Below are 15,466 nucleotides of genomic sequence, written 5' to 3'. Positions count from 1 at the left end.
CTTCTTTTTGCTGTCTTCCTGATTGGACACAGTGTATTCTTCACGAGACTTTCTCTGGTAGAGCTCAGAGAGGCAACGTGTCAATTCACTTTCAGTTTTGGAAGGCTCTTCCTTATTAGATGAGGCAGCCTGTAGTAACCTGTGAATAAGTCAAGATGTCTAATACAAAGCTGAAATTCTGATTTTCCAAAATGCTTTAAAAACAAAGCAACAACAATATTCATTATCCTTTTAAAAGCTAATCAAAAGATGTCTCCAGGGCTTCCCCGGTGGCGCAGTGGTTGAGAGTCCTCCTGCCGATGCAGGGGACACGGGTTCGTGCCCCGGTTCAGGAAGATACCACGTGCCACGGAGCGCCTAGGCCCGTGAGCCACGGCCACTGAGCCTGCGCGTCCAGAGCCTGTGCCCCGCAACGGGAGAGGCCAAAACAGTGAGAGGCCCCGCGTACAGAGAAGAAAAAAAAAAAAAAGATGTCTCCACAAGATGCCTTCAAAAGTATTTTTTCTCAGGAGGGAAAATGTCCCTCTTCTCATTTATGATTTGTATAAATTCAGAGGCAGAAGCTACCTGTTCACAAAACCATTAATGTATTAACACATACAGTATTGACTTTTATTCTTCATGTCCTAGGATACATGTCTAATTATGGCAACTATTTCACTCATTTCTGGGCCTCCATAATTTTTACCCAGTTTCCATACATTAAGGTACAAGATGATGTAATACAGTGTAGAGTATCAGAATAACTTCTGAATAATTATTTCACACTCTAGTAAACTAATTTGGGATTGATGAGCAAGGAAAGAAATAGGGCAGGGGAGATGATTAGTTATTAACTGCTTTGCCGCCTACAGCTAAATATCAGTCACTAAGGAAATAATGAAAATAGCACAACTTTCAAAATGTATTATTTCTATTTCATTATCTTCCATTATCTTATATCATCTGACTTAAAAGTAGGAGAAAGTTATGGTGCCATTAGTTGAATTAGTTCATACAAGCAGCAGGTCTGAAGCAGCCTAATTCTCCTAAGTGTGCTGGTATTTCCTTGAGCAGTGAGGAGGGTTGCTTTTTCCCCCCGTTAATTTACTGTATCTGCTTCAGATTTTTTTAAAAATGAAATTAAGCATCATGGACACAGAGAAAGCCTCACCCAATTTCTTCCCATCCCTTCCTCCCAGAGGTATTCCTAGATTCGTGCGTACCTTATTTACAGAGACATACATATGTAACAAAACAAACTGCTGTTTCATATGTTGTAAATCTTATGAAAATGGTATCATACAACACCATCCTTTGGCAATTTTGTTTGCACTCAACATATTTTTCACATGTTGCTCTGGTTTATTCAGTTTTACTAATCTATGTATAATATTCTATTGTATAACTATACTGTAATTTATTTATCCATTTCCCTGCTGAGAGTCTGCTAGTCCTTTCCACTGGAAATGAACATTCTAGCACAGCTCTCCTTGTGTTTGTGCAAAAATTTCTTCAGTGCAGACACCTAGAAGTAGAATTGCTGAGTGTCAGAGTATGTGAAGTTTCTGCTTTACTAGGAACATTGTTTTCTAAAATGGTTGTAACCATTTTACACTTCTACCATCTAAAAAGTGCTCATTTCCCCACATGCTAATTTCTGACAATCTAATAGGTATAAAATAGAATCTGGTTTTTCCATGTTGTGGTTTTAATTTCCGCTTGCCTACGCTGAGTATCTTTCCAAATTACAGCTCTGTTGGATTTCCTCATGTGAATTGCCTGTTCACAATTTTTTAAAAAATTTATTTTATTTATTTATTTTTGGCTGCGTTGGGTCTTTGTTGCTGCGCGTGGGCTTCCTCTAGTTGTGGCAAGCGGGGGCTACTCTTCGTTGCAGTGCGCAGGCTTCACATTGCGGTGGCTTCTCTTGTTGCAGAGCATGGGCTCTAGGCACACAGGCTTCAGTTGTTGTGGCATGTGAGCTCACTAGTTGTGGCTTGCGGGCTCTAGAGCGCAGGCTCAGCAGTTGTGGCACACAGGCTTAGTTGCTCCGTGGCATGTGGAATCTTCCTGGACTAGGGGTCGAACCCGTGTCCCCTGCATTGGCAGGTGGATTCTTAACCACTGCGCCACCAGGGAAACCCTGCTTGTTCACATTCTTTGCCCAATTTTCTATTGGATTTCTTATTTTTAGGAGATCTGTACTAATTTGGATACTAATCCTTTGCTGGTTATATGGATTACAGCTACCCGAGTCTATGACTAGTCTTCATCATATAGACGTTTTAAAATTCATTATAGTCATATATGTGTTCCTTCATGGTTTGAATTTTTTAGGTCTTATTTGAGAAATCCATCCTTAGCCTAGTGTTTCTCCTTCTTACAATTTTAAAGTTTTTACTTTTCACGTTTGGTTTTTCAGTTTATTTGTAATTTATCATTATGTATGCTGTGAAGTAGAAATCTAATTTTTCATCTTTTTTCTTCTGGATAGCCAATCATTAACACCACCATTTACTGAATAGTCTATTCTTTCCCTGCTGCTTCTACTCTGCTGGTCTGTTGATCCTTGCACTGATACCACACTATGTTATTTACTAGAGCTTTATGGTAAATTTTGCTATCTCATATGGGAAGGTGCACCTGTTATGCTCTTAGCCTTTTTGAGCTGTACCATGTCCATGAATCAGAACTCATTATTATAAGATGTCAATTCTTCCCAAATGGACCTATAAGCTCAATACACACTCAATCAAAAATCCTAGCAGGCCTTTTTTGGGTGTGTGGAAACAGGCTGATTCTAAAATTTACATGGAAATGCAAAGAGTCTAAAATAGCCAAAGCAATTCTGAGAAAATAAAAGAACAAAGTTGAGAGGACACAGACTACCTGATTTCACTACTCAAGATAATGTGGTATTAACATAATTTCTGGACTAGCCTCTTTCCAGAAATAGACCTGCACGTTGGTGGTCAACTGATTTTGACAAAGGTGCCACAGTGATTGAGAAAAAGATTGTCTTAACAAATGGAGTTGGAACAACTGGGTATCTTTATGGAAAAAAATAAACCTCAACTTTACTTCTTAATATTTTGAATTTCTGCCATATCTTTTACATTTCCAATATTATTTATGACTGCTCATACAAGTAGCTCAATCTTGCTATAGATTATTTTATTTGGCTTCTCAAAGAATCATCTTTTGTTTCTCTTGATTTCTATTTGATTATTATTGCCTTCTTTTTTTAATTTTTGGGTTTACTCTTGTATTACTTTGTGTGTTGGTCTCAGCTAATTGGTTTTTAATTTTTCTCTTCAAAAGATACTTTAAATTTTCCTTTAAGTATAAATTTAGCTGCATTATTCAAGTTTGCTAATTTCCTTTTTTACTGAGATTTAATACTAAATATTTCCTGACATCTATGAGTGTATTTTGTTTTTGTAATTAACTTTTTCTAAATTTTTAGTTCTGATAAAATATACAACATAAATTTATCATCTTAATCACTCTTAAGTACATAATTCAGTGGTATTAAGTATATTCATAATACCATCATCTCCATCCATCTCCAGCATTCAACTTGTAAAACTGAAACTCTATACCCATTAAACAATATTCTCCATTTGTAATTAGTTTTTAATATTATTGGACTATACTCAGAAAAGGTGGTCTGTTAAGAACAACAACAAACTCACATGCAGATAACTGAGAGCTGACTTCAATAATCAATACCCAGAGAAAAAAAATAAGTTTTACCAAAATGACTCCATCAAATTTGAACTGGCGCCACTAAAGTCAGAGCAAGGAAACCACTTCTCCACAACAGCAGAATTCCAGGGAGCTGTGCGGCCAAGCTCCTGCTGGGCCCATTCTGGAGTAGGCGGAGCTACAGAAACAAAGGAGCAGAGATGGAAGAGGAAAAGTGGCATTAGAAGCAAAGCAAATAATTCCAAGCACTTGCTCCTCCCTTGGACTGACTGCATTCTTCCAAAGGACAGACAAAGCAGCATCATTAACACTGTTCCTTCAGCTGCACCCCCAATCCCAACAGGCCTATGTTGTCTATGAAAATGTGCAAACACGGGCTTCCTGACTGTTCCTCAAACACACCAGACACACAAACCTTGGCACTTACTATGGCTTCTACAATGTTCTATCCCTATCACTTCCTTCAAAGCCTTTGATCAGATATCACTTTTTTAACAAGGCCTGTTTAAAATTACAATCCTCCTATTGTTTAACACTCCCCATTCCTTTTTCTCTGCTTTATAACTATAGCACTTAACTCTTTCAAACATACTATATAATTTCCTTATTTAATTTATTGTCTTGTCTCCCCTGACTAGATAAGTGTCTTAAGAACAGAGACCTTTGTCTATTTTGTTCTCTAATGTACTCCCAGCCCCTGGAACAGAGCCTGACATACAGCAGGCACTCAATAAATCTATTGAGTAAATATGAATGGAAGAAATATCAAATTGATTATATTTCTATCTATCTAGCATAAATAAGGCTTGTATCATATCAGTAACAGTGCAACAAAGTGGAAGACAGAATCATAACAGTTTTACATGTAGTCTTTATTAAACATATTAAAAATCAGGTTTCCTCTTATACCTTCGATTTCAAACTGGTTTCACTGAGCCTTTGGCCTCAGAAGTGCTTCAGGATTTCTATAAATAATGATTTAAACTGCCAGAAATATTGTAGCCTACTTTTATAACAATATCTGTTTTATAACAGATATTGGGCTCTACTAAGAGCACATTGAAAAAAAGTTATGTTGCTAGAAAAGATGGTAAACCACTAACCTAGAGTATGGTAGTTATTGCTTCAGAAGCTTACCTGAGGTAGCAGGATCTTCAAGTGAATTGTGAATCTGATCCAATACACCATCCACAACCTCAGAAAAAAGGGAAGCTGAATCCTGGGGGCTCTCTGCCACAACTGTTTGGAGAAAATGTCTGTGAAATTCAGCCTCCTTGGTGTGGAACACAGTGAGAATTGTAGCACTGGCAGAGAAGGGGGAAATAACTCCAGTGATGGGGGGCCAGTCTTCACCAGGGTCCACACTGGTAACCTACATAAGAAGATCTAATTAGTTGGGAATATTGTTGACATATGTCTAAAAAGGCATGTAGTTTAGTAAAAGACAGAATGATAGTTTCATCCAATGATTAATATAAAAGAAAACTGGAAAAGACAGACTTCATGGATATTAGTGCTAGAATTGAACTTACTGATCATCTAATCCTAATCCCTCAATTTACAGATAAGAAAAACCTAAGGGTATTAGGAATATTTACTAAGCACTTATTATAACTCACTGGATTCTCATAACCACTCTGAAGTAAAAATGATTATTATCGGAACTTCCCTGGCGGTCCAGTGGTTAAGACTCTGTGCTTCCACTGCAGGGGGCATGGGTTCGATCCCTGGTTGGGGAACTAAGATCCTGCATGCCATGAGGCACAGCAAAAAAAAAAAAAAAAAATTATCCCCCCCCCCCTTTTTTTTTTGCGGTACGCGGGCCTCTCACCGTTGTGACCTCTCCTGCTGTGGAGCACAAGCTCTGGACGCGCAGGCTCAGCGGCCACGGCTCATGGGCCCAGCCGCTCCGCGGCACGCGGGATCTTCCCGGACTGGGGCACGAACCCACGTCCCCTACATCGGCAGGCGGACTCTCAACCACTGCGCCACCAGGAAAGCCCTCCCCTTTTTATAGAGGAGGAATTGAGGTTGAGGAATAAGCAACCTGTTTGTCACCCAGTTAATAAGAGGCAGAGGCCAAAAGTGTATGAATTTGAAACCCATGCTCTTAACTAGGAATCAATTCTACCACTTAAGGGGATTTATTCAGACCACATGGTGGGCAGCAGAGCTGAGATCTAATCCAGGTCACCTGATGCCCTGACTCCAGTGCTTTGTCAGAGCACACAACTCTTAGAACAACATTTGTCCAAATGACTACCCAGTTTTTCTCTGGAATGTTTTACAGTGGAATCCAGAAGATAAAAGCTTTCTGAGGTTACAAAAGCAAAAGACAAAGTAAGGTAAGGAATTACTGGTAGTTAAAAAATTAGCATCACCTTTATATCAAATCTGGGTATGTATGTATTCCTTTTCAAAAGACATTACTAAATTTATATCAAATCTGGGTATGTATATATTCCTTTTCAGAAGACATTACTAAATTTGCATAACTACTGGACACTAGTATATCTAATTTTACAATGTAGGGTTTTTTTAAAAAATGAAATATATTACATAAAGGTAATAAATACATAATGCAACATTAAAAAAATGAGAAACCACCCATCACTTCACTGCCCTAATATAATCATTCCATTTGGCCCACTGCCTCTTCCCTAGTGAATATAATTTGGTTTAATTGGATTCAAAGTACATGCAATTTTTATAAGCTGTTTCTTCAATAATGAGCATTGTCACGATGCTATAATACTTGCAAAAATATCATCTGTTTCACTGAGACTGTGTTATGTAGGGTACTCCTTGGCATTTCATAAATGCACTTATTTCACTTTACCAGTGTGTTATTAGACCAGAATAACTTGCCATGTGGAAGATACCTACCAGATGTAACTCTTCAGCAGTCAGCCTGTTTACCAGCTGCTGAAATAACATCCTCTGAGTTGATTTGTTACCCTCTGGACTTTGTAGCATCCAGCTATCAGTGCCCAAAGTGCAGCTTGTTGGGAGGGACCACTGGGTCACTGTGCCTTTTAGAAAAATTCTGACTGGTTTCTGAAAATGTCTCTGATGCATGGCCAAGGGCTCTAGAGTAACTGTCCATGTTTCTTGAATCTCTTTGCCTGTTAGAAATGAAGAATATTGAAATTCTAATATAAGAAGTAGCTCCTAATAAGAGACTTAATAGTAAGAGAAAAAAATTAGATTGCCAGCCAAGGTACTAGTATTGTCACTTTGTTCACACTTCAACCCTCATTCTACTGCTATCATAGTAAGTCATTCAGCTCTATAGGTAAAGCTGTATATGACTGGAATTACAATGGTGTGACTTGATTTCAGAACTTCTCAATAATTATAACTTAGAAATAAGTATTCAAGCAACACACACACACACAATCCACTGCTTCTTAAATCCATAAAATACAGTGCATCCTATCTTACGAGTTTAAATTCTAAAGACCATGTAAGACAAAACTGCTTTCCATGAAGAGAGTTGAGGTTCCCTTAACATCTTTCACTACCAAGCAGTGTTTCCCCAGCTTTAGTAAAATCCTGGCTGAAAGTTTCAAAACTACTCTTGAAATTTCCTTAAATTGTCCATAGTGTATAATATAGTTTTTGTTTTGTTTTGCGGTACGCGGGCCTGTCACCGCTGCGGCCTCTCCCGCTGCGGAGCACAGGCTCCGGACGTGCAGGCTCAGCGGCCATGGCTCACAGGCCCAGCCGCTCCGTGGCATGAGGGATCCTCCCGGACCAGGGCACGAACCCGTGTCCCCTGCATCGGCAGGTGGACACCCAACCACTGAGCCACCAGGGAAGCCCTATATATAATATAGTTTTATGTATATATCTCTATATGGTATTATTTATGTGACTACATAATGATTCAGAAATTTGATTCACTATACAGCAAATCATATGATAAAGCAAATTTATGAACATTCCAACATGCTGGCTCTTCCTGGTACCAGGCATCATTTTCTGCTTCAACTGACTAATTTGTTATTTCTTCTCTGAGTCAATCACTGATTTTCTATGATCTTCAATTTATCAATCTCTTTTATGAAGCAGTGAAACCTTATTACCCATTTGCTTGGGCACCTGAACAATATTATCCTTCTTTGCAAAAAGTTGGGAAACTCTTTAAAAACATTCACTTGTCCTTTTTACATGGGCTTACAGTTGTACCAAACTTCAGTCCTTTCCTGTGGTATCTCTAATTTTGCTTAGATATCTTTCAATGACAAGCGTTAATGGAGTGCCTAGGCTGCTGGAAATTCTAAATTCTAAAGAATTCATGGGTCTGCCTTGCAGAAATGAATGAAACCCAGACCAACCACCCCATCACCACTCATCCCCCGCCCCTGGCCCCAAGTCTTATTTGCTTACCTTCAACAGGGAAAAATAATGTTCCTTCCACCTGTGGAAATGAGGCTTCATACTCAGGAGAATTATACAGCAAACAGTTTAAAGTGGAATCAGTTGGCAGAGTTGAAATCCATGAAGAGAGGTGAGGTTCCCTTGACAGCTTTCTTTCACTACCAAGCAGTGTTTCCCCAGCTTTAGTAAAATCCTGGCTGAAAGTTTCAAATGGCAAGACAGTGCCTCCTACATGGTGGAGCAGTTCACATACTGTCCAGTACCCAAGGTGGTCTGGAGATTCCCACAACTAAAATAAAAATGACAAAGAATCTTGGGTTATTGTAAGTTAGGCATTTATAAACCTAAGGGAAATGAGGAGAAAGTAAAGTTGATATGTACATTAAAGGATCAAATTACACAATTAATGTATTTCTTGAACCAAACACAAATAATGGCCAGCATCCCATTACTTGCATAACTGCTATATAATATGCCTTGAATAACTGCTATATAATATGCCTTCAAGAAAGCACCTATATAGTGAAAATAGCACTTCAATTCCATCTTCTGTCAAGGAATAGAAGTGATGCAACTCACGAGGGAGAAATCATAAAACGTTAGAAGGAATGCAAAGTCATTACACGTTAATAAAAAAAATCATGTCCTCCACAACACAACGGCGGCCAAGTGTCACAGGAGAGATGCAGGAGCACCTCCTTTAGAGGGTGATCACCACAAACTCACCCACCCTGCCCGCACCCACGGGTCTGTGTGGAGACCAAACAGGTCTTCTCAGTTCTATCTTCAGTGTTTCCACTAAAGTGTGGACTCTTACTGCAGCTTACAGTCTGTGCTCTGCCTCCAATCTTTCCTCCTTTGTTTTAAGTATTCTTTGAAACTACATATCCGATCATGCTACTTCTGTAAAAACTCTGAAGGGCTTTCCACTTCCCTACAGTATAGCCATAAAGCCCTTTACAACCCAGCTCTAAACAATATTTCCAAACACATTATCCTTCCCTCACCCATCCCTACCTTCCAGGCACACTGAACCATTTGCTGTTTCCTGAACATGCCACATTTTACAATGCTTCCATGTTTTTACTGATTCTGTTTGCTGTGTATTCCCCTTCCATCTTCACCAACTGGATGCTTATTATACTTCATTATCTAGCTCAAACCCTGCTGTCTCTGTAAAAGCCATTCCTCACTCCTTCACACAGAGCTGACTCTTCATCCAACCTTCTTTCAGCAAACTTTTATTGAGCAACCTTTATGTGCCATTGAGATAGGCTGGGACATGGGACCCTTTATTGGAGTGCTTGCACCTGGACAAACCAATACAAAGAAACTATAAGGGACTAAAAATAACTGCATGCAGTCAGGGCAATTATGAACAACAGGATACAAAAAGGCCATAAATCAACTGCCATTTCTGAGGCGCTGAGAGCAAAAGCAGGGTACTGAGCATGATCCCTGCACACAGTACCAAGGGGGTGCACAGACCACTTAAGCTACGCTTCCTGCCCAGCCCACCAATCTGCTCCTACTACACCCCCATTTAAGGAACCAGGCCCCCGCCCCCCTCTGGGGAGTAGGAAGGGCCCGTTTCTTGTTCTTGCTCCCTTGTACAGCACGAGTCCCAGTAAAGCCTTGACTGAATTTCTCATCTGGCCTCTTATCAATTTCTATTGATTAAAGAGTCCAAGGACCCAGGATGATAATACCATGAACTAGCAAGACATAGTCCCTGTCTTCTATGATCTTAAAGTCAAGGGTGGGGTGAGTAAAAAAGCAATAACATGAAATATTTAACTCAGAATCACAATATACCATGACAATATTCAGGTACTATGGGCACATGAAGGAGCACCTACCCTAGAATACATTGATCATGCTGCTTTGCCTACTCCACGGGTGAGTTGACAACTGTGAACCACAAATTGCTATGTGAATGTGAAAAATTAGAACTAGAAGGGTCTTCTAGGTCCTCTCCAAACTTTCCATTATATTGAAATTCAAAGGGTGCCCAAGTTCACATCAAGGTAATGATAGTCCAGTCTAAGAACCCACGACTCTCTTGGATAGTGCTTTTAAAATGAGGACTGTGGGCTTCCCTGGTGGCGCAGTGGTTGAGAATCCACCTGCCAATGCAGGGGACACAGGTTCGTGCCCCGGTCTGGGAAGATTCCATATGCCACGGAGCAGCTAGGCCCGTGAGCCATGGCTGCTGAGCCTGCGCGTCCGGAGCCTGTGCTCCGCGAGAGAGAGGCCCGCGTACTGGAAAAATAAAAAAAATAAAAATAAATAAAAATAAAATGAGGATTGTGATCCTGATGAACTTGGACAGACCCTATGATGAATCAACTGAATGGGTTAAGATCTGTGTTAAAGATAAAAACCAGGAAAGAAAATATCAGAGCACAACAGAAACTATCACATGTAGTGAAGATAAGCAATGTATTGCCAAACTTTTGTTTTGGTTATGCCTATCAGTTTGGAAAATGCTGTGATAGATTAATCAATTAGTATTTGATGTTACCACCCATATATCCACACCTGTGCTCACTGCCAAGGGGGAGAATGGTAAGCCAGTTCAGGTGTCATAGATCCTGATTAGGATTTTCCACCAAAGGGAAACAAAAAATTTGTTGAAATTATTTCAGTCAGAGGACCAGCCAGGAAAAATAAAATTGCTTGGCAAATGAAAAGTAAAACTTTAAAAGGAGCTAAAAAGGGCATTAGCTTTGATTAAAAATATATGAACATGATAAAAAACAACCCACAACCAGTATATAGGTTATGGCTACATTTTTCATTTTTATGTACATTATGGGCTAAGTAACAGACAAGTCCTAGTGGTAGTTTCAAATATAGGGATTTATAAATGTCCACAAGACTATAAGCTCCAAGACAGCAGGGACCACATCTGTCTGGCTCACTAATGGTGCACCCAGTACTCAGCATACCTCGCAGTTTGTTCAACAACAGGTATGTGTTGAGTAAATCAGGGGCATAAAGTGGAAAATGTGAGAGAGGTCTCTGGTGCTCCCTTCTATCCTATATCTTTGCAAGAGTTCTGTGTGCTTGGATTCCCTCCTCCCTGAGTCTGTTTCTCCCAGTTTTACTTCCCAGACTGTAAGCTCCACATGGCAGGCCCTGGAATTTCTCTTCTCTTCTCTCTACCCTCATAGTGAGAGCTCCCCAAGGACAGAACCTAAGTCTCCCTTTTGCCTCCACAGAGGCTTTTGAACAGGAAAAGACAGATCTACACCAGAAAAAAAATTCCAGAAAAGCTTAAGATTATCTGATGGGCTTTTTCTTATGGGAAACAACATAACAGATGTTAAGAAGCCTCAGAGAAGACCCATCTCCACAGATGATGGGATGTGCGAACTGGAAGAATCTTTAAAAAGATCCTGTCAACCTACTTATTTTAATGCCATTCAGAAAAGAGAAAAAGAATCTCCAAGCCCAATCTGCTAAGACTTATTTCTAGCCAGTATTTGATAAAATACAATTCCAGCACAAAGTCTTTGATGTGATTTAATACCAACTCTCCCAAATTGAGCCCTTATATGTTGTGTATTGTGTCCAACACTTGATTTGCTGCGTTAAACAAACTAAGTTTTAGGATCCCATTTTCTCCGTCAATGTTTACCATTCCCTTAAACACTTTTGCCTTTTCCTTTTCTTTTGACCAGCCACTGCTGCCTTACGTTGCATTTGCTAAGCCTTCCTTGGGCTTTGCATCTGAAAGCAATTTGGAAATTTTAACCCACTATATCATTATTTGTGTTAAGTATCTGCTCATTTCCCATTTGCAACCTTGCAATTTAACCCACCCCTACTTTCGTGACATATGTTTCCAACAGATGCAATCACATCTTTCACCTGGTTAAGCCACTTTCCCAACAATTAGAACAAAATCCGAATTTATTACCTTGGCCCTACAGATATGCCTCTGCTACCTTCTAACTTCCTCTCCTACTATGCTTGCCCTTGCCTACTAGGTTTCAGCATTCCTTGCCTTTTTGTTTCTGAAACAAACTAGGCTCATTTCCAGCTCAAATCTTTACACTGGCTCTTCTCTTTGCCTGGAATGTTCTTGCCCAACCTTCACTATCCTCCTCCTTCACCATTCAGTTCTCTGTTCAAAAAGGCCTTCCCTGACTACAACCCTATTTACAACTGTCTCCTGCTTCTACTTCCTCTGCCCCACCGTCAGCCCCTTACTCAGCTTTATTTTCTTGACAGCATTATTTGAAATCCTATCACTTGTTTATCTGTTTAATCTGTTAACCATATCTGTATAATATATCTTCCTCCAAAAGGTAAACCCCACTTTGCTGACCACCGCATCCCCAGCAGCTAAAACAATGTAGTCGGTACTCAATGTAGTGGCTCCTCAAATGAAGTTATTTACTGACAAAGTGAAGTGACAGGAAGAAAATGATGGAGGTAGAAATTTATACTTGTCATTAGAGCAGGGGCTCCACTGCCTCAAGGAAAATACAAATTAGCCATTTAGGACTGTAAGTACATAAGAATTTGTCCATTTGGTCAACAAATATTTTCTGAACACCTATAACAAGCAACGACATATCTGCAGGAGATACAGAGATGTGTGTGCCTGCCTCTGAGGTTATTTCTAGGCTAGATGGAAGGTGAGGGACTGCATGACTAGAACATATAAAGGAGAAAGGGGAAGTGCCACAAAAGTGTTTGGATATTCAGAAGTTGAGATTGAGTAGTTGCCATGTGGGCAAAGGCCCTAAAGAATGAGTGTGATTTAAACTGCCACAGCAGTGGCGTTTCACTGTTAAGACAAAACAAGCCGTCAAGGCCTGTTGGCCAATTAAACTGTTTCAACGGTCCGGAATAAGGGTCGTGTGTAGGAAAGATTAAGTCTGGGAAGACAGATAGGGCCCAAACTGTGAAGGACCTCAAACGCGTTGAATCTGTAGGTACAGAGGACCTACCTATCCCGTTGTGATGAATGTCCCTCTTTGTGACCCCAGAACTTTCCTTCTGAAGGGACACCTATTGGTCATGTTAGTCTCATTCTGGGTCCACGAGCTGCTCTGCAGACGCTGTCAAGTTCTAGTTCATCAGCACCACGTACTAAAATCTGAGTTCGCTGTGTAATCTTACCTTAGGCCACTCGGTGGTATCCACCCAGTACAAAGTGATTTTTCGGGTTATCATGACTTCCTGGACTCTCTTGGGCAGCAACTTGTCCATCACCTGCTTAGGAGTAGGCGGCAGGCGCTGGGCCTGGGCCTCGCACCCGGACACGAACTGCAGCAGCTCCCTTTGCGAATGCGGACAGGGGGCTAGGAGGAAGACGGCGTTCACAAAGCCGCCGAGGGCGGACTCGGCCTCCTTGGCCTCGCCCTCCACGTCCAGCAGTCTCCTCCCGCTGCTACGCAGGATCGGCTTCGTGGGCGATGTGATCTCGGGCCGGTCCCACTGATAGTCTAGCAGCGTCTCCATAAGGGCACTGTGCGTGTGGGTGGCCCTGGGCGCCGGGCCCGGCAGGTGGGCGCCGTGGGCGCCATCCCCGAGCCTGGCCTCCAGCTCCTCCTCAAAGTCCTCCCAGGAGCGGACCCCCAGCTCGCGGAAGTCAGACACGCGGGAAGGCCGGCTCCGCGCACCCTGAGAGTCAAAGAACCTGAAGGCCCAGCGGACCTTGGCCAGGCCGAACCGGCAACTCAGATAGGTGAGGAGGCGCAGGGCGACCCGCCGGACCGGGCTCTCACCAGCGGCGCCTCCCGCGGTGTCCAGCAGCAGCATTACGTTGTGACAGCAGGCCATGTCAGCCGCGCAGCCACCTCAGGTTTAGAGCCGGGTCCGGCGCCGCTCTCTCCTAGGCCCTCGCTTCAAAGAACCAGCGCCATTCTCTGCTTCTCTCAGGGACTCTGGTCGAAAGCGTCCCGCGCTCTCCAAGGGCTGCTGGCATTGGCGGAGCTAACCCCCAAAGTCAGCTCCCATTGGTCGCTTGCCTTACGTAAGTTACGTGAGCCACTTTCATCCTTGGCGCTGATTGGGAGGGTGATGGAGAAGAACCCTGCTTGATTGGTGGTCTGCGGGACGGCGGGCGGGACACTGTGTTCCGGGAGAAACTTAACGTTCATTGGCCTGGGCCTTCGTTTTAAAATTTAAAGAGGTGGTGCTGGGGGCCAGTGGCTCTAAGTTTCTCTCTTCCGAAGGAGGACTGAGTCCGTGCGATTGTACTGGGAGAGGTTTACTAAGACCTTGAAAATAGTAGGGGAAGAGAATTTGGGATGGTTTGAATCGAACTGGTTTAAAGCCACCCTAGACTTTCTATGGAGCGGGATCTGATGGCGGAGACTTAAATTTTATGTAATTTAAGAAAAAAATATTAAAAATTAAAAGTTCACTTCCTGGGGCTTCCCTGGTGGCGCAATGGTTGAGAATCTGCCTGCCAATGCAGAGGACACGGGTTCAAGCCCTGGTCTGGGAAGATCCCACATGCCGCGGAGCAACTGGGCCCGTGAGCCACAACTACTGAGCCTGCGCGTCTGGAGCCTGTGCTCCGCAACGAGAGAGGCCGCGACAGTGAGAGGCCGGCGCACCGCGATGAAGAGTGGCCCCCGCTCGCCGCAACTAGAGAAAGCCCTCGCACAGAAACAAAGACCCAACACAGCCAAAAATAAATAAATAAATAAATTTATTTTTTTTAAAAAAGTTCACTTCCTTTGCCCTAGTAATTTCTAAGCGTTTCTCTTGAAGAAGGTAATCGAAGATCAGGATAAAAGTTTAATTTGAGAAAAAATGGAAACAGTTTGGGAATGATTAAATAAAGTATGGTGCACCCCCAAGGGGAACATCGTGCAGCTTTTTAAAGTAATGTTTTTATATGTAATGTTAGATGGAAAAAACTTCAAAACCGCACATGCAATGAGATCCCCAAATTTTCTATCTACCTATGTGTATTTTTTTGAACTGTTAAGATAATACTGAGTACTGAAAGTTGTTTTTAATTGTATCTGTGTAACGAGATGGTAATTAAAAAAATTTTTTTTTCTTTTAATTTTCTAAAGTTCTATATTTTTCCGCAGCCTGTGCTCCGCAACGGGAGAGGCCACAACAGTGAGAGGCCCGCGTACCGCAGGAAAAAAAAAAAAAAAAAAAAAAAGTTAAAGTTCTATATTTTTATTTTACTTTTACATTCAAGGAGGGGGGGAATACTCTTAATGAAAAGGAACCTTTTGTTGCAAATGGAAGAATCCTCAATTGTAGAGAAGTTTGTGACTCCAGATGGGAGAAATCCCTATTATTTGTTCTAACAGCAGAGGAGAATTTAAACTCTCTCTAGCTAGGACTGGCCTACCTTTAAATATCCTTCCAATCCTGAGATTCTCTGAACCAGTTGTTTCAAGAAAGA

The 15,466-nt window shown here is 41.6% G+C and overlaps 1 protein-coding gene across 1 annotated transcript in view; it reads right to left on the bottom strand.

The window, feature by feature from the left end:
* Positions 1-13,872, bottom strand: part of TICRR (TOPBP1 interacting checkpoint and replication regulator) — an 88,902-nt gene extending 75,030 nt beyond the window's left edge. Inside the window, exons 1-6 of the mRNA XM_059056577.2 lie at positions 13,210-13,872; positions 8,083-8,362; positions 6,577-6,815; positions 4,828-5,062; positions 3,739-3,868; positions 1-139 (exon numbers count right to left, since the gene is read on the bottom strand). The exon at positions 1-139 is cut by the window's left edge and continues 1 nt beyond it. Coding sequence (XP_058912560.1) covers positions 1-139; positions 3,739-3,868; positions 4,828-5,062; positions 6,577-6,815; positions 8,083-8,362; positions 13,210-13,872 — 1,686 coding nt within the window. The remainder of the gene's footprint in view (positions 140-3,738; positions 3,869-4,827; positions 5,063-6,576; positions 6,816-8,082; positions 8,363-13,209) is intronic.
* Positions 13,873-15,466: the final 1,594 nt, after the last annotated feature.

The sequence above is a fragment of the Kogia breviceps genome, chromosome 3, assembly GCF_026419965.1.
Source record: "Kogia breviceps isolate mKogBre1 chromosome 3, mKogBre1 haplotype 1, whole genome shotgun sequence".
Taxonomy (NCBI): domain Eukaryota; kingdom Metazoa; phylum Chordata; class Mammalia; order Artiodactyla; family Physeteridae; genus Kogia; species Kogia breviceps.
This window is presented reverse-complemented; position numbering and strand designations above follow the sequence as displayed.